This window comes from Oncorhynchus nerka, linkage group LG7 (assembly GCF_034236695.1).
Source record: "Oncorhynchus nerka isolate Pitt River linkage group LG7, Oner_Uvic_2.0, whole genome shotgun sequence".
NCBI lineage: Eukaryota > Metazoa > Chordata > Actinopteri > Salmoniformes > Salmonidae > Oncorhynchus > Oncorhynchus nerka.
In genome coordinates, this window is record NC_088402.1 from 88,834,041 (window position 1) to 88,860,057 (window position 26,017).

The 26,017-nt window shown below is 49.5% G+C and overlaps 1 protein-coding gene across 2 annotated transcripts in view; it reads left to right on the top strand.

Moving 5' to 3' along the window:
• The window catches only part of LOC115132538 (guanine nucleotide-binding protein G(i) subunit alpha-3-like), a 99,109-nt gene that overhangs the window by 35,993 nt on the left and 37,099 nt on the right, over positions 1 to 26,017 (top strand). For both annotated transcript variants that reach the window (XM_065020949.1, XM_029665284.2), the window contains exon 4: positions 23,565 to 23,722. In XM_065020949.1, coding sequence (XP_064877021.1) covers positions 23,565 to 23,722 — 158 coding nt within the window. The remainder of the gene's footprint in view (positions 1 to 23,564; positions 23,723 to 26,017) is intronic.

The following is a 26,017-nucleotide window of genomic DNA, read 5'->3' on the forward strand; positions in this document are numbered from 1 at the left end:
CCCCTTCCCCTAAACATATCTACCTCCATCACTCCAGTATCCCTGTTACCTTCCCCTATACATATCTACCTTATCACTCCAGTATCCCTGTCCCCTTCCCCTAGACATTTCTACCTCCATCACTCCAGTATCCCTGTCCCCTTCCCCCTATACATATCTACCTCCATCACTCCAGTATCCCTGTCCCCTTCCCCTATACATATCTACCTCCATCACTCCAGTATCCCTGTCCCCTTCCCCCTATACATATCTACCTCCATCACTCCAGTATCCCTGTCCCCTTCCCCTAAACATATCTACCTCCATCACTCCAGTATCCCTGTTACCTTCCCCTATACATATCTACCTTATCACTCCACTATCCCTGTCCCCTTCCCCTATAGATATCACCTCCATCACTCCAGTATCCCTGTCCCCTTCCCCCATACATATCTACCTCCATCACTCCAGTATCCCTGTCCCCTTCCCCATACATATCTACCTCCATCACTCCAGTATCCCTGTCCCCTTCCCCCTATACATATCTACCTCCATCACTCCAGTATCCCTGTCCCCTTCCCCAGACATTTCTACCTCCATCACTCCAGTATCCCTGTCCCCTTCCCCTATACATATCTACCTTATCACTCCACTATCCCTGTCCCCTTCCCCCTATACATATCTACCTCCATCACTCCAGTATCCCTGTCCCCTTCCCCTAGACATTTCTACCTCCATCACTCCAGTATCCCTGTCCCCTTCCCCTAGACATTTCTACCTCCATCACTCCAGTATCCCTGTCCCCTTCCCCCTATACATATCTACCTCCATCACTCCAGTATCCCTGTCCCCTTCCCCTATACATATCTACCTCCATCACTCCAGTATCCCTGTCCCCTTCCCTAGACATTTCTACCTCCATCACTCCAGTATCCCTGTCCCCTTCCCCTAAACATATCTACCTCCATCACTCCAGTATCCCTGTTACCTTCCCTATACATATCTACCTTATCACTCCAGTATCCCTGTCCCCTTCCCCCATACATATCTACCTCCATCACTCCAGTATCCCTGTCCCTTCCCCTATACATATCTACCTCATCACTCCAGTATCCCTGTCCCCTTCCCCTAGACATTTCTACCTCCATCACCCAGTATCCCTGTCCCCTTCCCCTATACATATCTACCTCCATCACTCCAGTATCCCTGTCCCCTTCCCCTATACATATCTACCTCCATCACTCCAGTATCCCTGTCCCCTTCCCCTAGACATTTCTACCTCCATCACTCCAGTATCCCTGTCCCTTCCCCTAAACATATCTACCTCCATCACTCCAGTATCCCTGTTACCTTCCCCTATACATATCTACCTTATCACTCCAGTATCCCTGTCCCCTTCCCCTAGACATTTCTACCTCCATCACTCCAGTATCCCTGTCCCTTCCCCTATACATATCTACCTCCATCACTCCAGTATCCCTGTCCCCTTCCCCTATACATATCTACCTCCATCACTCCACTATCCCTGTCCCCTTCCCCCTATAGATATCACCTCCATCACTCCACTATCCCTGTCCCCTTCCCCCCATACATATCTACCTCCATCACTCCAGTATCCCTGTCCCCTTCCCCCTATACATTTCTACCTCCATCACTCCAGTATCCCTGTCCCCTTCCCCCCATACATATCTACCTCCATCACTCCAGTATCCCTGTCCCCTTCCCCTATACATATCTACCTCATCACTCCAGTATCCCTGTCCCCTTCCCCTAGACATTTCTACCTCCATCACTCCAGTATCCCTGTCCCCTTCCCCTATACATATCTACCTCCATCACTCCAGTATCCCTGTCCCCTTCCCCCTATACATATCTACCTCCATCACTCCAGTATCCCTGTCCCCTTCCCCCTATACATATCTACCTCCATCACTCCACTATCCCTGTCCCCTTCCCCTATAGATATCACCTCCATCACTCCAGTATCCCTGTCCCCTTCCCCCATACATATCTACCTCCATCACTCCAGTATCCCTGTCCCCTTCCCCTATACATTTCTACCTCCATCACTCCAGTATCCCTGCCCTTCCCCCTATACATATCTACCTCCATCACTCCAGTATCCCTGTACCCTTCCCCCTAGACATTTCTACCTCCATCACTCCAGTATCCCTGTCCCCTTCCCCTAAACATATCTACCTCCATCACTCCAGTATCCCTGTTACCTTCCCCTATACATATCTACCTTATCACTCCAGTATCCCTGTCCCCTTCCCCTAGACATTTCTACCTCCATCACTCCAGTATCCCTGTCCCCTTCCCCCTATACATATCTACCTCCATCACTCCAGTATCCCTGTCCCCTTCCCCCTATACATATCTACCTCCATCACTCCAGTATCCCTGTCCCCTTCCCCTAGACATTTCTACCTCCATCACTCCAGTATCCCTGTCCCCTTCCCCTAAACATATCTACCTCCATCACTCCAGTATCCCTGTTACCTTCCCCTATACATATCTACCTTATCACTCCACTATCCCTGTCCCCTTCCCCCTATAGATATCACCTCCATCACTCCAGTATCCCTGTCCCCTTCCCCCATACATATCTACCTCCATCACTCCAGTATCCCTGTCCCCTTCCCCCTATACATATCTACCTCCATCACTCCAGTATCCCTGTCCCCTTCCCCCTATACATATCTACCTCCATCACTCCAGTATCCCTGTCCCCTTCCCCTAGACATTTCTACCTCCATCACTCCAGTATCCCTGTCCCCTTCCCCCTATACATATCTACCTTATCACTCCACTATCCCTGTCCCCTTCCCCCTATACATATCTACCTCCATCACTCCAGTATCCCTGTCCCCTTCCCCTAGACATTTCTACCTCCATCACTCCAGTATCCCTGTCCCCTTCCCCTAGACATTTCTACCTCCATCACTCCAGTATCCCTGTCCCCTTCCCCCTATACATATCTACCTCCATCACTCCAGTATCCCTGTCCCCTTCCCCCTATACATATCTACCTCCATCACTCCAGTATCCCTGTCCCTTCCCCAGACATTTCTACCTCCATCACTCCAGTATCCCTGTCCCCTTCCCTAAACATATCTACCTCCATCACTCCAGTATCCCTGTCCCTTTCCCCCCTACATATCTACCTTATCACCCAGTATCCCTGTCCCCTTCCCCCATACATATCTACCTCCATCACTCCAGTATCCCTGTCCCCTTCCCCCATACATATCTACCTCATCACTCCAGTATCCCTGTCCCCTTCCCTAGACATTTCTACCTCCATCACTCCAGTATCCCTGTCCCCTTCCCCTATACATATCTACCTCCATCACTCCAGTATCCCTGTCCCCTTCCCCAGACATTTCTACCTCCATCACTCCAGTATCCCTGTCCCCTTCCCCTAGACATTTCTACCTCCATCACTCCAGTATCCCTGTCCCCTTCCCCCTAAACATATCTACCTCCATCACTCCAGTATCCCTGTCCCTTCCCCTAGACATTTCTACCTTATCACTCCAGTATCCCTGTCCCCTTCCCCTAGACATTTCTACCTCCATCACTCCAGTATCCCTGTCCCTTCCCCTATACATATCTACCTCCATCACCCAGTATCCCTGTCCCCTTCCCTATACATATCTACCTCCATCACTCCACTATCCCTGTCCCCTTCCCCTATAGATATCACCTCCATCACCCACTATCCCTGTCCCCTTCCCCCATACATATCTACCTCCATCACTCCAGTATCCCTGTCCCCTTCCCCTATACATTTCTACCTCCATCACTCCAGTATCCCTGTCCCCTTCCCCCATACATATCTACCTCCATCACTCCAGTATCCCTGTCCCCTTCCCTATACATATCTACCTCATCACTCCAGTATCCCTGTCCCTTCCCCTAGACATTTCTACCTCCATCACTCCAGTATCCCTGTCCCCTTCCCCCTATACATATCTACCTCCATCACTCCAGTATCCCTGTCCCTTCCCCCCCTATACATATCTACCTCCATCACTCCAGTATCCCTGTCCCCTTCCCCTATACATATCTACCTCCATCACTCCACTATCCCTGTCCCCTTCCCCTATAGATATCACCTCCATCACTCCAGTATCCCTGTCCCTTCCCCCATACATATCTACCTCCATCACTCCAGTATCCCTGTCCCCTTCCCCCTATACATTTCTACCTCCATCACTCCAGTATCCCTGTCCCCTTCCCCTATACATATCTACCTCCATCACTCCAGTATCCCTGTACCCTTCCCCTAGACATTTCTACCTCCATCACTCCAGTATCCCTGTCCCTTCCCCTAGACATTTCTACCTCCATCACTCCAGTATCCCTGTCCCTTCCCCTAAACATATCTACCTCCATCACTCCAGTATCCCTGTTACCTTCCCTATACATATCTACCTTATCACTCCAGTATCCCTGTCCCCTTCCCCTAGACATTTCTACCTCCATCACTCCAGTATCCCTGTCCCCTTCCCCCTATACATATCTACCTCCATCACTCCAGTATCCCTGTCCCCTTCCCCTATACATATCTACCTCCATCACTCCAGTATCCCTGTCCCCTTCCCCCTATACATATCTACCTCCATCACTCCAGTATCCCTGTCCCCTTCCCCCTATACATATCTACCTCCATCACTCCAGTATCCCTGTCCCCTTCCCCCATACATATCTACCGCCATCACTCCAGTATCCCTGTCCCCTTCCCCTAGACATTTCTACCTCCATCACTCCAGTATCCCTGTCCCCTTCCCCCCCTATACATATCTACCTCCATCACTCCAGTATCCCTGTCCCCTTCCCTATACATATCTACCTCATCACTCCAGTATCCCTGTCCCCTTCCCCTAGACATTTCTACCTCCATCACTCCAGTATCCCTGTCCCCTTCCCCCTATACATATCTACCTCCATCACCCAGTATCCCTGTCCCCTTCCCCCCTATACATATCTACCTCCATCACTCCAGTATCCCTGTCCCCTTCCCCCCTATACATATCTACCTCCATCACCCAGTATCCCTGTCCCCTTCCCCTATACATATCTACCTCCATCACTCCACTATCCCTGTCCCCTTCCCCCATAGATATCACCTCCATCACTCCAGTATCCCTGTCCCCTTCCCCCCATACATATCTACCTCCATCACTCCAGTATCCCTGTCCCCTTCCCCCTATACATTTCTACCTCCATCACTCCAGTATCCCTGTCCCCTTCCCCCCATACATATCTACCTCCATCACTCCAGTATTCCTGTCCCCTTCCCCTATACATATCTACCTCCATCACCCAGTATCCCTGTCCCCTTCCCCAGACATTTCTACCTCCATCACTCCAGTATCCCTGTCCCCTTCCCTCTATACATATCTACCTCCATCACTCCAGTATCCCTGTCCCCTTCCCCTATACATATCTACCTCCATCACTCCAGTATCCCTGTCCCCTTCCCCTATACATTTCTACCTCCATCACTCCAGTATCCCTGTCCCCTTCCCCCATACATATCTACCTCCATCACTCCAGTATTCCTGTCCCTTCCCCTATACATATCTACCTTTGTCACTCCAGTATCCCTGTCCCTTCCCCTAGACATTTCTACCTCCATCACTCCAGTATCCCTGTCCCCTTCCCCCTATACATATCTACCTCCATCACTCCAGTATCCCTGTCCCCTTCCCCCTATACATATCTACCTCCATCACTCCAGTATCCCTGTCCCCTTCCCCTAAACATATCTACCTCCATCACTCCAGTATCCCTGTCCCCTTCCCCCTATACATATCTACCTCCATCACTCCAGTATCCCTGTCCCTTCCCCTATACATATCTACCTCCATCACTCCAGTATCCCTGTCCCCTTCCCCTAAACATATCTACCTCCATCACTCCAGTATCCCTGTTACCTTCCCTATACATATCTACCTTATCACTCCAGTATCCCTGTCCCTTCCCCTAGACATTTCTACCTCCATCACTCCAGTATCCCTGTCCCCTTCCCTAAACATATCTACCTCCATCACTCCAGTATCCCTGTCCCCTTCCCCCTATACATATCTACCTCCATCACTCCAGTATCCCTGTCCCCTTCCCCTATACATATCTACCTCATCACTCCAGTATCCCTGTCCCCTTCCCCTAGACATTTCTACCTCCATCACTCCAGTATCCCTGTCCCCTTCCCCTAAACATATCTACCTCCATCACTCCAGTATCCCTGTCCCCTTCCCTATACATATCTACCTCATCACTCCAGTATCCCTGTCCCTTCCCTAGACATTTCTACCTCCATCACTCCAGTATCCCTGTCCCCTTCCCCTATACATATCTACCTCCATCACTCCAGTATCCCTGACCCCTTCCCCCTATACATATCTACCTCCATCACTCCAGTATCCCTGTCCCCTTCCCCCATACATATCTACCTCCATCACTCCAGTATCCCTGTCCCTTCCCCTATACATTTCTACTTCCATCACTCCAGTATCCCTGTCCCCTTCCCCCATACATATCTACCTCCATCACTCCAGTATCCCTGTCCCCTTCCCCTATACATATCTACCTCCATCACTCCAGTATCCCTGTCCCCGTCCCCTATACATATCTACCTCCATCACTCCACTATCCCTGTCCCCTTCCCCCTATAGATATCACCTCCATCACTCCAGTATCCCTGTCCCCTTCCCCCATACATATCTACCTCCATCACTCCAGTATCCCTGTCCCTTCCCCTATAAATATCTACCTCCATCACTCCAGTATCCCTGTCCCCTTCCCCCTAGACATTTCTACCTCCATCACTCCAGTATCCCTGTCCCCTTCCCCTATACATATCTACCTCCATCACTCCAGTATCCCTGTCCCCTTCCCCTAGACATTTCTACCTCCATCACTCCAGTATCCCTGTCCCCTTCCCCTAAACATATCTACCTCCATCACTCCAGTATCCCTGTTACCTTCCCCATACATATCTACCTCCATCACTCCAGTATCCCTGTCCCTTCCCCTAGACATTTCTACCTCCATCACTCCGGTACCCCTGTCCCCTTCCCCTATACATATCTACCTCCATCACTCCAGTATCCCTGTCCCCTTCCCCTATACATATCTACCTCATCACTCCAGTATCCCTGTCCCCTTCCCCCCTAGACATTTCTACCTCCATCACTCCAGTATCCCTGTCCCCTTCCCCCTATACATATCTACCTCCATCACTCCAGTATCCCTGTCCCCTTCCCCCATACATATCTACCTCCATCACTCCAGTATCCCTGTCCCCTTCCCCCATACATATCTACCTCCATCACTCCAGTATCCCTGTCCCCTTCCCCCTATACATTTCTACTTCCATCACTCCAGTATCCCTGTCCCCTTCCCCCCATACATATCTACCTCCATCACTCCAGTATCCCTGTCCCCTTCCCCCTATACATATCTACCTCCATCACTCCAGTATCCCTGTCCCCTTCCCCTAGACATTTCTACCTCCATCACTCCAGTATCCCTGTCCCCTTCCCCTAAACATATCTACCTCCATCACTCCAGTATCCCTGTTACCTTCCCCTATACATATCTACCTCCATCACTCCAGTATCCCTGTCCCCTTCCCCTAGACATTTCTACCTCCATCACTCCAGTATCCCTGTCCCCTTCCCCTAAACATATCTACCTCCATCACTCCAGTATCCCTGTTACCTTCCCCTATACATATCTACCTTATCACTCCAGTATCCCTGTCCCCTTCCCCTAGACATTTCTACCTCCATCACTCCGGTATCCCTGTCCCCTTCCCCCTATACATATCTACCTCCATCACTCCAGTATCCCTGTCCCCTTCCCCTATACATATCTACCTCATCACTCCAGTATCCCTGACCCCTTCCCCTAGACATTTCTACCTCCATCACTCCAGTATCCCTGTCCCCTTCCCCCTATACATATCTACCTCCATCACTCCAGTATCCCTGTCCCCTTCCCCCTATACATATCTACCTCCATCACTCCACTATCCCTGTCCCCTTCCCCCATACATATCTACCTCCATCACTCCAGTATCCCTGTCCCCTTCCCCCTATACATTTCTACTTCCATCACTCCAGTATCCCTGTCCCCTTCCCCCCATACATATCTACCTCCATCACTCCAGTATCCCTGTCCCCTTCCCCTATACATATCTACCTCCATCACTCCAGTATCCCTGTCCCCTTCCCCTATACATATCTACCTCCATCACTCCAGTATCCCTGTCCCCTTCCCCCTATACATATCTACCTCCATCACTCCACTATCCCTGTCCCCTTCCCCTATAGATATCACCTCCATCACTCCAGTATCCCTGTCCCCTTCCCCCATACATTCTACCTCCATCACTCCAGTATCCCTGTCCCCTTCCCCCTATAAATATCTACCTCCATCACTCCAGTATCCCTGTCCCCTTCCCCTAGACATTTCTACCTCCATCACTCCAGTATCCCTGTCCCCTTCCCCTAACATATCTACCTCCATCACTCCAGTATCCCTGTCCCCTTCCCCTAGACATTTCTACCTCCATCACTCCAGTATCCCTGTCCCCTTCCCCCTAACATATCTACCTCCATCACTCCAGTATCCCTGTCACCTTCCCTATACATATCTACCTTATCACTCCAGTATCCCTGTCCCCTTCCCCTATACATATCTACCTCCATCACTCCGGTATCCCTGTCCCCTTCCCCCTATACATATCTACCTCCATCACTCCAGTATCCCTCTCCCTTCCCCCTATACATATCCACCTCCATCACTCCACTATCCCTGTCCCCTTCCCCCTATAGATATCACCTCCATCACTCCACTATCCCTGCCCCTTCCCCCATACATATCTACCTCCATCACTCCAGTATCCCTGTCCCCTTCCCCCTATACATTTCTACCTCCATCACTCCAGTATCCCTGTCCCCTTCCCCCCATACATATCTACCTCCATCACTCCAGTATCCCTGTCCCCTTCCCCCTACATTTCTACCTCCATCACTCCAGTATCCCTGGCCCTTCCCCTATACATATCTACCTCCATCACTCCAGTATCCCTGTCCCCTTCCCCCTATACATATCTACCTCCATCACTCCACTATCCCTGTCCCCTTCCCCCCCTATAGATATCACCTCCATCACTCCACTATCCCTGTCCCCTTCCCCTATACATATCTACCTCCATCACTCCAGTATCCCTGTCCCCTTCCCACTATACATATCTACCTCCATCACTCCAGTATCCCTGTCCCCTTCCCCTATACATATCTACCTCCATCACTCCAGTATCCCTGTCCCCTTCCCCTATACATATCTACCTCCATCACGCCAGTATCCCTGTTACCTTCCCCCTATACATATCTACCTCCATCACTCAGTATCCCTGTCCCCTTCCCCTAGACATTTCTACCTCCATCACTCCAGTATCCCTGTCCCCTTCCCCTATACATATCTACCTCCATCACTCCAGTATCCCTGTCCCCTTCCCCTATACCTATCTACCTCATCACTCCAGTATCCCTGTCCCCTTCCCCAGACATTTCTACCTCCATCACTCCAGTATCCCTGTCCCCTTCCCCCTATACATATCTACCTCCATCACTCCGGTATCCCTGTCCCCTTCCCCCTATACATATCTACCTCCATCACTCCGGTATCCCTGTCCCCTTCCCCCTATACATATCTACCTCCATCACTCCAGTATCCCTCCCTTCCCCCTATACATATCCACCTCCATCACTCCACTATCCCTGTCCCCTTCCCCTATAGATATCACCTCCATCACTCCACTATCCCTGTCCCCTTCCCCTATACATATCTACCTCCATCACTCCGGTATCCCTGTCCCCTTCCCCCTATACATATCTACCTCCATCACTCCAGTATCCCTCCCCTTCCCCCTATACATATCCACCTCCATCACTCCACTATCCCTGTCCCTTCCCCTATAGATATCACCTCCATCACTCCACTATCCCTGCCCCCTTCCCCCCATACATATCTACCTCCATCACTCCAGTATCCCTGTCCCTTCCCCCTATACATTTCTACCTCCATCACTCCAGTATCCCTGTCCCCTTCCCCCATACATATCTACCTCCATCACTCCAGTATCCCTGTCCCCTTCCCCTATACATTTCTACCTCCATCACTCCAGTATCCCTGTCCCCTTCCCCCCCTATACATATCTACCTCCATCACTCCAGTATCCCTGTCCCCTTCCCCTATACATATCTACCTCCATCACTCCAGTATCCCTGTCCCCTTCCCCTAGACATTTCTACCTCCATCACTCCAGTATCCCTGTCCCCTTCCCCTAAACATATCTACCTCCATCACTCCAGTATCCATGTCACCTTCCCCTATACATATCTACCTTATCACTCCAGTATCTCTGTCCCCTTCCCCTAGACATTTCTACCTCCATCACTCCAGTATCCCTGTCCCCTTCCCCCTATACATATCTACCTCCATCACTCCACTATCCCTGTCCCCTTCCCCCTATAGATATCACCTCCATCACTCCACTATCCCTGTCCCCTTCCCCTATACATATCTACCTCCATCACTCCAGTATCCCTGTCCCCTTCCCACTATACATATCTACCTCCATCACTCCAGTATCCCTGTCCCCTTCCCCCTATACATATCTACCTCCATCACTCCAGTATCCCTGTCCCCTTCCCCTATACATATCTACCTCCATCACTCCAGTATCCCTGTTACCTTCCCCCTATACATATCTACCTCCATCACTCAGTATCCCTGTCCCCTTCCCCTAGACATTTCTACCTCCATCACTCCAGTATCCCTGTCCCCTTCCCCCTATACATATCTACCTCCATCACTCCAGTATCCCTGTCCCCTTCCCCCTATATATATCTACCTCCATCACTCCAGTATCCCTGTCCCCTTCCCCCTATACCTATCTACCTCATCACTCCAGTATCCCTGTCCCCTTCCCTAGACATTTCTACCTCCATCACTCCAGTATCCCTGTCCCTTCCCCCTATACATATCTACCTTCCTCACTCCGTATCCCTGTCCCCTTCCCCCTATACATATCCACCTCCATCACTCCACTATCCCTGTCCCCTTCCCCCTATAGATATCACCTCCATCACTCCACTATCCCTGTCCCCTTCCCCTATACATATCTACCTCCATCACTCCAGTATCCCTGTCCCCTTCCCCCTATACATATCTACCTCCATCACTCCAGTATCCCTGTCCCCTTCCCTATACATATCTACCTCCATCACTCCAGTATCCCTGTTACCTTCCCCCTATACATATCTACCTCATCACTCCAGTATCCCTGTCCCTTCCCACTATACATATCTACCTCCATCACTCCAGTATCCCTGTCACCTTCCCACTATACATATCTACCTCCATCACTCCAGTATCCCTGTTACCTTCCCACTATACATATCTACCTCATCACTCCAGTATCCCTGTCCCTTCCCCTATACATATCTACCTCCATCACTCCAGTATCCCTGTCCCCTTCCCCTATACATATCTACCTCCATCACTCCAGTATCCCTGTCCCCTTCCCCCTATACATATCTACCTCCATCACTCCAGTATCCCTGTCCCCTTCCCCTATACATATCTACCTCCATCACTCCAGTATCCCTGTTACCTTCCCCCTATACATATCTACCTCATCACTCCAGTATCCCTGTTACCTTCCCCCTATACATATCTACCTCATCACTCCAGTATCCCTGTCACCTTCCCACTATACATATCTACCTCCATCACTCCAGTATCCCTGTTACCTTCCCCCTATACATATCTACCTCATCACTCCAGTATCCCTGTCCCTTCCCCTAGACATTTCTACCTCCATCACTCCAGTATCCCTGACCCCTTCCCCTATACATATCTACCACCATCACTCGAGTATCCCTGTCCCCTTCCCCCTATACATATCTACCTCCATCACTCCAGTATCCCTGGCCCCTTCCCCCTAGACATTTCTACCTCCATCTCTCCAGTATCCCTGTCCCCTTCCCCATATACATATCTACCTCCATCACTCCAGTATCCCTGTCCCCTTCCCCTATACATTTCTACCTCCATCACTCCAGTATCCCTGTCCCCTTCCCCTATACATATCTACCTCATCACCCAGTATCCCTGTCCCCTTCCCCCTAAACATATCTACCTCCATCACTCCAGTATCCCTGTCCCCTTCCCCTATACATATCTACCTCCATCACTCCAGTATCCCTGTCCCCTTCCCTAGACATTTCTACCTCCATCACTCCACTATCCCTGCCCCTTCCCTATACATATCTACCTCCATCACTCCAGTATCCCTGTCCCCTTCCCCATACATATCTACCTCATCACTCCAGTATCCCTGTCCCCTTCCCTAGACATTTCTACCTCCATCACTCTAGTATCCCTGTCCCCTTCCCCCTATACATATCTACCTCCATCACTCCAGTATCCCTGTTACCTTCCCCTATACATATCTACCTCATCACTCCAGTATCCCTGTTACCTTCCCCCTATACATATCTACCTCATCACCCAGTATCCCTGTCACCTTCCCACTATACATATCTACCTCCATCACTCCAGTATCCATGTTACCTTCCCCCTATACATATCTACCTCATCACTCCAGTATCCCTGTCCCCTTCCCCTAGACATTTCTACCTCCATCACTCCAGTATCCCTGACCCCTTCCCCTATACATATCTACCACCATCACTCGAGTATCCCTGTCCCCTTCCCCCTATACATATCTACCTCCATCACTCCAGTATCCCTGGCCCCTTCCCCTAGACATTTCTACCTCCATCACTCCAGTATCCCTGTCCCCTTCCCCTATACATATCTACCTCCATCACTCCAGTATCCCTGTCCCCTTCCCCTAGACATTTCTACCTCCATCACTCCACTATCCCTGCCCCTTCCCCTATACATATCTACCTCCATCACTCCAGTATCCCTGTCCCCTTCCCCTATACATATCTACCTCCATCACTCCAGTATCCCTGTCCCTTCCCCTAGACATTTCTACCTCCATCACTCCACTATCCCTGCCCCTTCCCCTATACATATCTACCTCCATCACTCCAGTATCCCTGTCCCCTTCCCCATACATATCTACCTCATCACTCCAGTATCCCTGTCCCCTTCCCCTAGACATTTCTACCTCCATCACTCTAGTATCCCTGTCCCCTTCCCCCTATACATATCTACCTCCATCACTCCAGTATCCCTGTTACCTTCCCCCTATACATATCTACCTCATCACTCCAGTATCCCTGTTACCTTCCCCCTATACATATCTACCTCATCACTCCAGTGTCCCTGTCACCTTCCCACTATACATATCTACCTCCATCACTCCAGTATCCATGTTACCTTCCCCCTATACATATCTACCTCATCACTCCAGTATCCCTGTCCCCTTCCCCTAGACATTTCTACCTCCATCACTCCAGTATCCCTGACCCCTTCCCCCCTATACATATCTACCACCATCACTCGAGTATCCCTGTCCCCTTCCCCTATACATATCTACCTCCATCACTCCAGTATCCCTGGCCCCTTCCCCTAGACATTTCTACCTCCATCACTCCAGTATCCCTGTCCCCTTCCCCTATACATATCTACCTCCATCACTCCAGTATCCCTGTCCCCTTCCCCTATACATTTCTACCTCCATCACTCCAGTATCCCTGTCCCCTTCCCCTATACATATCTACCTCATCACTCCAGTATCCCTGTCCCCTTCCCTAAACATATCTACCTCCATCACTCCAGTATCCCTGTCCCCTTCCCTATACATATCTACCTCCATCACTCCAGTATCCCTGTCCCCTTCCCCTATACATATCTACCTCCATCACTCCAGTATCCCTGTCCCCTTCCCCTAGACATATCTACCTCCATCACTCCAGTATCCCTGTCCCCTTCCCCATACATATCTACCTCATCACTCCAGTATCCCTGTCCCCTTCCCCTAGACATTTCTACCTCCATCACTCCAGTATCCCTGTCCCCTTCCCCCTATACATATCTACCTCCATCACTCCAGTATCCCTGTCCCCTTCCCCTAAACATATCTACCTCCATCACTCCAGTATCCCTGTCCCCTTCCCCTATACATATCTACCTCCATCACTCCAGTATCCCTGTCCCCTTCCCCTATACATATCTACCTCCATCACTCCAGTATCCCTGTCCCCTTCCCCTAGACATTTCTACCTCCATCACTCCACTATCCCTGCCCCTTCCCCATACATATCTACCTCATCACTCCAGTATCCCTGTCCCCTTCCCCTAGACATTTCTACCTCCATCACTCTAGTATCCCTGTCCCCTTCCCCCTATACATATCTACCTCCATCACTCCAGTATCCCTGTTACCTTCCCCCTATACATATCTACCTCATCACTCCAGTATCCCTGTTACCTTCCCCCTATACATATCTACCTCATCACTCCAGTATCCCTGTCACCTTCCCACTATACATATCTACCTCCATCACTCCAGTATCCATGTTACCTTCCCCCTATACATATCTACCTCATCACTCCAGTATCCCTGTCCCCTTCCCCTAGACATTTCTACCTCCATCACTCCAGTATCCCTGACCCCTTCCCCCTATACATATCTACCACCATCACTCGAGTATCCCTGTCCCCTTCCCCCTATACATATCTACCTCCATCACTCCAGTATCCCTGGCCCCTTCCCCTAGACATTTCTACCTCCATCACTCCAGTATCCCTGTCCCCTTCCCCCTATACATATCTACCTCCATCACTCCAGTATCCCTGTCCCCTTCCCCCTATACATTTCTACCTCCATCACTCCAGTATCCCTGTCCCCTTCCCCCTATACATATCTACCTCATCACTCCAGTATCCCTGTCCCCTTCCCCTAAACATATCTACCTCCATCACTCCAGTATCCCTGTCCCCTTCCCTATACATATCTACCTCCATCACTCCAGTATCCCTGTCCCCTTCCCCAATACATATCTACCTCCATCACTCCAGTATCCCTGTCCCTTCCCCTAGACATATCTACCTCCATCACTCCAGTATCCCTGTCCCCTTCCCCATACATATCTACCTCATCACTCCAGTATCCCTGTCCCCTTCCCCTAGACATTTCTACCTCCATCACTCCAGTATCCCTGTCCCCTTCCCCTATACATATCTACCTCCATCACTCCAGTATCCCTGTCCCCTTCCCCCTATACATTTCTACCTCCATCACTCCAGTATCCCTGTCCCCTTCCCCCTATACATATCTACCTCATCACTCCAGTTTCCGTGTCCCCTTCCCTAGACATTTCTACCTCCATCACTCCAGTATCCCTGTCCCCTTCCCTAAACATATCTACCTCCATCACTCCAGTATCCCTGTCCCTTCCCCTATACATATCTACCTCCATCACTCCAGTATCCCTGTCCCCTTCCCCCTATACATATCTACCTCCATCACTCCAGTATCCCTGTCCCCTTCCCTAGACATTTCTACCTCCATCACTCCACTATCCCTGTCCCCTTCCCTATACATATCTACCTCCATCACTCCAGTATCCCTGTCCCCTTCCCCATACATATCTACCTCCATCACTCCAGTATCCCTGTCCCCTTCCCCCTATACATATCTACCTCCATCACTCCAGTATCCCTGTCCCCTTCCCCATACATATCTACCTCCATCACTCCAGTATCCCTGGCCCCTTCCCCCTATACATATCACCTCCATCACTCCACTATCCCTGTCCCTTCCCCTAGACATTTCTACCTCCATCACTCCAGTATCCCTGTCCCCTTCCCCCTATACATATCTACCTCCATCACTCCAGTATCCCTGTCCCCTTCCCCTATACATATCTACCTCCATCACTCCAGTATCCCTGTCCCCTTCCCTATACATATCTACCTCCATCACTCCAGTATCCCTGTTACCTTCCCCCTATACATATCTACCTCCATCACTCCAGTATCCCTGTCACCTTCCCACTATACATATCTACCTCCATCACTCCAGTATCCCTGTTACCTTCCCCCTATACATATCTACCTCATCACCCAGTATCCCTGTCCCTTCCCCTAGACATTTCTACCTCCATCACTCCAGTATCCCTGACCCCTTCCCCTATACATATCTACCTCCATCACTCGAGTATCCCTGTCCCCTTCCCCCTATACATATCTACCTCCATCACTCCAGTATCCCTGTCCCCTTCCCCCTATACATATCTACCTCATCACTCCAGTATCCCTGTCCCCTTCCCCAAACATATCTACCTCCATCACTCCAGTATCCCTGTCCCCTTCCCCTATACATATCTACCTCCATCACTCCAGTATCCCTGTCCCCTTCCCCTATACATATCTACCTCCATCACTCCAGTATCCCTGTCCCCTTCCCCTAGACATTTCTACCTCCATCACTCCACTATCCCTGCCCCTTCCCCTATACATATCTACCTCCATCACTCCAGTATCCCTGTCCCCTTCCCCATACATATCTACCTCATCACTCCAGTATCCCTGTCCCCTTCCCTAGACATTTCTACCTCCATCACTCTAGTATCCCTGTCCCCTTCCCCTATACATATCTACCTCCATCACTCCAGTATCCCTGTTACCTTCCCCCCTATACATATCTACCTCATCACCCAGTATCCCTGTTACCTTCCCCCTATACATATCTACCTCATCACTCCAGTATCCCTGTCACCTTCCCACTATACATATCTACCTCCATCACTCCAGTATCCATGTTACCTTCCCCTATACATATCTACCTCATCACTCCAGTATCCCTGTCCCTTCCCTAGACATTTCTACCTCCATCACTCCAGTATCCCTGACCCCTTCCCCCTATACATATCTACCACCATCACTCCAGTATCCCTGTCCCCTTCCCCCTATACATATCTACCTCCATCACTCCAGTATCCCTGGCCCCTTCCCCTAGACATTTCTACCTCCATCACTCCAGTATCCCTGTCCCCTTCCCCCTATACATATTTACCTCCATCACTCCAGTATCCCTGTCCCCTTCCCCCTATACATTTCTACCTCCATCACTCCAGTATCCCTGTCCCCTTCCCCCTATACATATCTACCTCATCACTCCAGTATCCCTGTCCCCTTCCCCTAAACATATCTACCTCCATCACTCCAGTATCCCTGTCCCCTTCCCCTATACATATCTACCTCCATCACTCCAGTATCCCTGTCCCCTTCCCCTATACATATCTACCTCCATCACTCCAGTATCCCTGTCCCCTTCCCCTAGACATATCTACCTCCATCACTCCAGTATCCCTGTCCCCTTCCCCATACATATCTACCTCATCACTCCAGTATCCCTGTCCCCTTCCCCTAGACATTTCTACCTCCATCACTCCAGTATCCCTGTCCCCTTCCCCCTATACATATCTACCTCCATCACTCCAGTATCCCTGTCCCCTTCCCCCTATACATTTCTACCTCCATCACTCCAGTATCCCTGTCCCCTTCCCCCTATACATATCTACCTCATCACTCCAGTTTCCGTGTCCCCTTCCCCTAGACATTTCTACCTCCATCACTCCAGTATCCCTGTCCCCTTCCCCTAAACATATCTACCTCCATCACTCCAGTATCCCTGTCCCCTTCCCCTATACATATCTACCTCCATCACTCCAGTATCCCTGTCCCCTTCCCCTATACATATCTACCTCCATCACTCCAGTATCCCTGTCCCCTTCCCCTAGACATTTCTACCTCCATCACTCCACTATCCCTGTCCCCTTCCCCTATACATATCTACCTCCATCACTCCAGTATCCCTGTCCCCTTCCCCATACATATCTACCTCCATCACTCCAGTATCCCTGTCCCCTTCCCCCTATACATATCTACCTCCATCACTCCAGTATCCCTGTCCCCTTCCCCATACATATCTACCTCCATCACTCCAGTATCCCTGGCCCCTTCCCCCTATACATATCACCTCCATCACTCCACTATCCCTGTCCCCTTCCCCTAGACATTTCTACCTCCATCACTCCAGTATCCCTGTCCCCTTCCCCCTATACATATCTACCTCCATCACTCCAGTATCCCTGTCCCCTTCCCCTATACATATCTACCTCCATCACTCCAGTATCCCTGTCCCTTCCCCTATACATATCTACCTCCATCACTCCAGTATCCCTGTTACCTTCCCCCTATACATATCTTCCTCCATCACTCCAGTATCCCTGTTACCTTCCCCCTATACATATCTACCTCATCACTCCAGTATCCCTGTCCCCTTCCCCTAGACATTTCTACCTCCATCACTCCAGTATCCCTGACCCCTTCCCCCTATACATATCTACCTCCATCACTCGAGTATCCCTGTCCCCTTCCCCCTATACATATCTACCTCCATCACTCCAGTATCCCTGGCCCCTTCCCCTAGACATTTCTACCTCCATCACTCCAGTATCCCTGGCCCCTTCCCCCTATACATTTCTACCTCCATCACTCCAGTATCCCTGTTACCTTCCCCCTATACATATCTACCTCATCACTCCAGTATCCCTGTCCCCTTCCCCTATACATATCTACCTCCATCACTCCAGTATCCCTGTCCCCTTCCCCATACATATCTACCTCCATCACTCCAGTATCCCTGTCCCCTTCCCCCTATACATATCTACCTCCATCACTCCAGTATCCCTGTCCCCTTCCCCATACATATCTACCTCCATCACTCCAGTATCCCTGGCCCCTTCCCCCTATACATATCACCTCCATCACTCCACTATCCCTGTCCCCTTCCCCTAGACATTTCTACCTCCATCACTCCAGTATCCCTGTCCCTTCCCCTATACATATCTACCTCCATCACTCCAGTATCCCTGTCCCCTTCCCCCTATACATATCTACCTCCATCACTCCAGTATCCCTGTCCCCTTCCCCTATACATATCTACCTCCATCACTCCAGTATCCCTGTTACCTTCCCCCTATACATATCTTCCTCCATCACTCCAGTATCCCTGTTACCTTCCCCTATACATATCTACCTCATCACTCCAGTATCCCTGTCCCTTCCCCTAGACATTTCTACCTCCATCACTCCAGTATCCCTGACCCCTTCCCCTATACATATCTACCTCCATCACTCGAGTATCCCTGTCCCCTTCCCCCTATACATATCTACCTCCATCACTCCAGTATCCCTGGCCCCTTCCCCTAGACATTTCTACCTCCATCACTCCAGTATCCCTGGCCCCTTCCCCCTATACATTTCTACCTCCATCACTCCAGTATCCCTGTTACCTTCCCCCTATACATATCTACCTCATCACTCCAGTATCCCTGTCCCCTTCCCCTAAACATATCTACCTCCATCACTCCAGTATCCCTGTCCCCTTCCCCCTATACATATCTACCTCCATCACTCCAGTATCCCTGTCGCCTTCCCCTAGACATTTCTACCTCCATCACTCCAGTATCCCTGTCCCCTTCCCCTAAACATATCTACCTCCATCACTCCAGTATCCCTGTCCCCTTCCCCTATACATATCTACCTCCATCACTCCAGTATCCCTGACCCCTTCCCCTAGACATTTCTACCTCCATCACTCCAGTATCCCTGTCCCCTTCCCCCTATACATATCTACCTTCATCACTCCAGTATCCCTGTCCCCTTCCCCTATACATATCTACCTCCATCACTCCAGTATCCCTGTTACCTTCCCCCTATACATATCTACCTCCATCACTCCAGTATCCCTGTTACCTTCCCCCTATACATATCTACCTCATCACTCCAGTATCCCTGTCCCCTTCCCCTAGACATTTCTACCTCCATCACTCCAGTATCCCTGACCCCTTCCCCTATACATATCTACCTCCATCACTCAGTATCCCTGTCCCCTTCCCCTATACATATCTACCTCCATCACTCCAGTATCCCTGTCCCCTTCCCTAAACATATCTACCTCCATCACTCCAGTATCCCTGTCCCCTTCCCCTATACATATCTACCTCCATCACTCCAGTATCCCTGTCCCCTTCCCCTATACATATCTACCTCCATCACTCCAGTATCCCTGTCCCTTCCCTAGACATTTCTACCTCCATCACTCCAGTATCCCTGTCCCCTTCCCCCTATACATATCTACCTCCATCACTCCAGTATCCCTGTCCCCTTCCCCTATACATATCTACCTCCATCACTCCAGTATCCCTGTCCCCTTCCCTATACATATCTACCTCCATCACTCCAGTATCCCTGTTACCTTCCCCCTATACATATCTACCTCCATCACTCCAGTATCCCTGTTACCTTCCCCCATACATATCTACCTCATCACTCCAGTATCCCTGTCCCCTTCCCTAAACATATCTACCTCCATCACTCCAGTATCCCTGTCCCCTTCCCCCCCCTATACATATCTACCTCCCTCACTCCAGTATCCCTGTCGCCTTCCCCTAGACATTTCTACCTCCATCACTCCAGTATCCCTGTCCCTTCCCTAAACATATCTACCTCCATCACTCCAGTATCCCTGTCCCCTTCCCTATACATATCTACCTCCATCACTCCAGTATCCCTGTCCCCTTCCCTAGACATTTCTACCTCCATCACTCCAGTATCCCTGTCCCCTTCCCCCTATACATATCTACCTTCATCACTCCAGTATCCCTGTCCCCTTCCCCTATACATATCTACCTCCATCACTCCAGTATCCCTGTCCCCTTCCCCTAAACATATCTACCTCCATCACTCCAGTATCCCTGTCCCCTTCCCCTAAACATATCTACCTCCATCACTCCAGTATCCCTGTCCCCTTCCCCTATACATATCTACCTCCATCACTCCACTATCCCTGTCCCCTTCCCCTATACATATCTACCTCCATCACTCCAGTATCCCTGTCCCCTTCCCCATACATATCTACCTCCATCACTCCAGTATCCCTGTCCCCTTCCCCCTATACATATCACCTCCATCACTCCACTATCCCTGTCCCCTTCCCCTATACATATCCACCTCCATCACTCCAGTATCCCTGTCCCCTTCCCCATACATATCTACCTCCATCACTCCAGTATCCCTGTCCCCTTCCCCATACATATCTACCTCATCACTCCAGTATCCCTGTCCCCTTCCCCTATACATATCTACCTCCATCACTCCAGTATCCCTGTCCCCTTCCCCCTATACATATCTACCTCCATCACTCCAGTATCCCTGTCCCCTTCCCCCTATACATATCTACCTCCATCACTCCAGTATCCCTGTTACCTTCCCCCTATACATATCTACCTCATCACTCCAGTATCCCTGTCCCCTTCCCCTAGACATATCTACCTCCATCACTCCAGTATCCCTGTCCCCTTCCCCCTATACATATCTACCTCCATCACTCCAGTATCCCTGTTACCTTCCCCCTATACATATCTACCTCATCACTCCAGTATCCCTGTCCCCTTCCCCTAGACATATCTACCTCCATCACTCCAGTATCCCTGTCCCCTTCCCCTAGACATTTCTACCTCCATCACTCCAGTATCCCTGTCCCCTTCCCCTATACATATCTACCTCCATCACTCCAGTATCCCTGTCCCCTTCCCCCTATACATATCTACCTCTATCCTTCCCACTATACATATCTACCTCCATCACTCCAGTGTCCCTGTCCCTTTCCCACTATACATATCTACCTCCATCACTCCAGTATCCCTGTCCCCTTCCCCCTATACATTTCTACCTCCATCACTCCAGTATCCCTGTCCCCTTCCCCCTATACATATCTACCTCCATCACTCCAGTATCCCTGTCCCCTTCCCCTAGACATTTCTACTTCCATCACTCCAGTATCCCTGTCCCCTTCCCCCTATACATATCTACCTCCATCACTCCACTATCCCTGTCCCCTTCCCCTAGACATTTCTACCTCCATCACTCCAGTATCCCTGTCCCCTTCCCCCTATACATATCTACCTCCATCACTCCAGTATCCCTGTCCCCTTCCCCCTATACATATCTACCTCCATCACTCCAGTATCCCTGTCCCCTTCCCCTATACATATCTACCTCCATCACTCCAGTATCCCTGTTACCTTCCCCCTATACATATCTACCTCATCACTCCAGTATCCCTGTTACCTTCCCCCTATACATATCTACCTCATCACTCCAGTATCCCTGTCACCTTCCCACTATACATATCTACCTCCATCACTCCAGTATCCCTGTTACCTTCCCCCTATACATATCTACCTCATCACTCCAGGATCCCTGTCCCCTTCCCCTAGACATTTCTACCTCCATCACTCCAGTATCCCTGGCCCCTTCCCCCTATACATTTCTACCTCCATCACTCCAGTATCCCTGTTACCTTCCCCCTATACATATCTACCTCCATCACTCCAGTATCCCTGTCCCCTTCCCCCTATACATATCTACCTCCATCACTCCAGTATCCCTGTCGCCTTCCCCTAGACATTTCTACCTCCATCACTCCAGTATCCCTGTCCCCTTCCCCTAAACATATCTACCTCCATCACTCCAGTATCCCTTTCCCCTTCCTCTATACATATCTACCTCCATCACTCCAGTATCCCTGTCCCCTTCCCCTATACATATCTACCTCCATCACTCCAGTATCCCTGTCCCCTTCCCCTAGACATTTCTACCTCCATCACTCCAGTATCCCTGTCCCCTTCCCCCTATACATATCTACCTTCATCACTCCAGTATCCCTGTCCCCTTCCCCTATACATATCTACCTCCATCACTCCAGTATCCCTGTTACCTTCCCCCTATACATATCTACCTCCATCACTCCTGTATCCCTGTCCCCTTCCCCTATACATATCTACCTCCATCACTCCAGTATCCCTGTCCCCTTCCCCTAGACATTTCTACCTCCATCACTCCAGTATCCCTGTCCCCTTCCCCCTATACATATCACCTCCATCACTCCAGTATCCCTGTCCCCTTCCCCTAGACATTTCTACCTCCATCACTCCAGTATCCCTGTCCCCTTCCCCCTATACATATCTACCTCCATCACTCCAGTATCCCTGTCCCCTTCCCCCTATACATATCTACCTCCATCACTCCAGTATCCCTGTCCCCTTCCCCTAGACATTTCTACCTCCATCACTCCAGTATCCCTGTCCCCTTCCCCTAGACATTTCTACCTCCATCACTCCAGTATCCCTGTCCCCTTCCCCCTATACATATCTACCTCCATCACTCCAGTATCCCTGTCCCCTTCCCCTATACATATCTACCTCCATCACTCCAGTATCCCTGCTCATGTAAATATGGTGTTGGAACTGACTTTTTAAATATATCCTTACTTACTTTGTGTATTTCATATTTCCTATTCTTATTTCTCGTGTGTTTGTTTTTAGTAGTACATTGTTATTGATTAATGAATGTTTTAGTTTGCAGGAGGCATTTCACTGTACTTGTGCACGTGACATTAAAACTTAATCAACCAATCTGTGTTCTAATGGGGATGTCTCTGTTGCCAGGACGATGCCCGTCAGCTGTTTGTATTGGCTGGTACAACGGCAGAGGGTGTGATCTCATCAGATCTGACCGGTGTGATACGGAGACTGTGGATGGACAGCGGTGTCCAGACCTGCTTCCTGCGTTCCAGAGAGTACCAGCTCAACGACTCTGCCTCCTAGTAAGACACACACACACGGACAGACAGACAGACAGACAGACAGACAAAGTACACACACATAAAAAAAAAAAAAACATTTTAGTCAATTAGCAGACACTCTTATCCGGAGTGCATTTATTAGTGCATTTATCGTAACATAGCTGTGTGAGACAAGCAATCGTATGATGTACATTTTCCCTCAACAAAGGTATTTATCAGCAAAGTCACTTCTTGTAGAGAGTCGAGGTGACGTGAGAGTTATTTTCAGAATCTCTTCAAAGTGGTAGGGGTTTGAGACGTTTTTCGAAAGCTGGGTCAAGGGACTCCGCTGTTCCGACTTTAGGGGGAAACTTGTTCCACCAACATTGGGGTGGCAGGACAGAGAAGAGCTTTGGCTGGGCTAAGCGGGATGCTGCCTTACCGTAGGGGTGGCAGGACAGAGAAGAGCTTTGGCTGGGCTAAGCGGGATGCTGCCTTACCGTAGGGGTGTCAGGACAGAGAAGAGCTTTGGCTGGGCTAAGCGGGATGCTGCCTTACCGTAGGGGTGGCAGGACAGAGAAGAGCTTTGGCTGGGCTAAGCGGGATGCTGCCTTACCGTAGGGGTGGAAGGGCCAAGAGACCAGATGTGGTGGAAAGGAATGCTAATGTTGGGATGTAGGGTTTTAGCACACACACACACACACACACACACACACACACACCTATTCCACTTGTCATGCATATAAACTGGTTTAATGTACACATAATCAAAGATACACACTGGCAGTTTACAATGCAGGAAGTAGGATCTGAATTGCAGCTTGTTCTTTACACAGAGGGAGAGAGTGAGCATGATGCTGGTGAATTTGCACGTCCCATGTAATATAAGTGGTAACGATGAGTCAAATCCACTTAGCCAAATTGTTTTCTGGGACATTAATTTATTTTCTCTCACGTGTTTCACATAGCCAGCCACGTGGAGTCGTAGCGCATAGGCTATTTACTTTGATTGACAACTGAACAGCAAGTGTTGACTACTTTTATAAAATGTGTCGAACTGACTGAATAATGTCGATCTCCTGTATCCCTTTACCATTCGTAAATCATGCAACGTGGGTATCAGTCCATGGTTTCCAATGGATTTCCTCGGTTTTCTTTCCTAGGATGCCGGGGCTTGCTAGACAGTGACTCTAAAGTGGGTGTGTCCTCATCTCGTCAGTCAGTGTAGTCTACCGAATCGCACCGGTGAGAGTAGTTCAATTGGCTCCCTCAATTTCATAGGCTTCTGGTTGGCCTACGCTTTTTGACGATTATCTGCAGATAAACGAAAACATTCGAGGTAGATGGTAGTGGATAATATTATAATTAGGGACCTCGGAATTCAGGCATTAAAACGGAATTCAACAATATAAGAAAATGTATTGACCTTTTTTTTTCGTAGGGAATCAACTAAATGAATTTGTTCAAGTTCATGACAAGTGATTCGTACGTCCTGCAACTTTTCTGAAGAGGCAACGAGAATGTGTGTGTGTGTGTGTGTGTGTGTGTGTATGTGTGTGTGTACCACTTTGTGTAGCTGTTAGCATTGATGCTAATGAAGACCGGCTTCTAGTAGATGGAAAGGCTTTCCGAAAAACCTTCTCAATTAAATGTTAACTACAAAGTAGCCTATGCTTACCTGGAGAATGAAATCAAGATCATTTTAGTCAATGCATTATTATTTATGTATTTATTTATTATATCACTATTATCTTTAGCAAAAAAACAAACACATGCACTGAACAACGGTCTCTCTCACTATAATAAAAAATAAAAAAAACACCTAAAAATCTAAATTTGGCAATTCCCCCCCCCCCCCCAGACCTCAAATGTGGTCTCTAATGTGTTTTTAAGCATTGTTGTGGACTTACAACATCCAATTAAGATGTTTTTCAATGATAAAAAAAAAACAAGGTGGTTTTTGAGTGTGATAACCTGAAATAGATGGGATAAACGGAAACCTGGAAAATCTAAAAGGAATTTGGGAAAGAACAAAATAACAGATGTTATACGGCTCTGGCTGGGCCACTCAACAACATTCAGACACTTGTCCCAGAACCACTCCTGTGTTGTCTTGGCTGTGTGCTTAGGGTTGTTGTCCTGTTGGAAGATGAACCTTCGCCCCAGTCTGAAGTCCTGAGCACTCTGGAGCAGGTTTTCATCAAGGATTTCTCTGTACTTTTCTCTGTTCATCTTTCCCTCGATCCTGACTAGTCTCCCAATCACTGTTGCTGAAAAACATCCCCATAGCATGATGCTGCTACCTCCATGCTTCACCGTAAGGATGGTGCCAGGTTT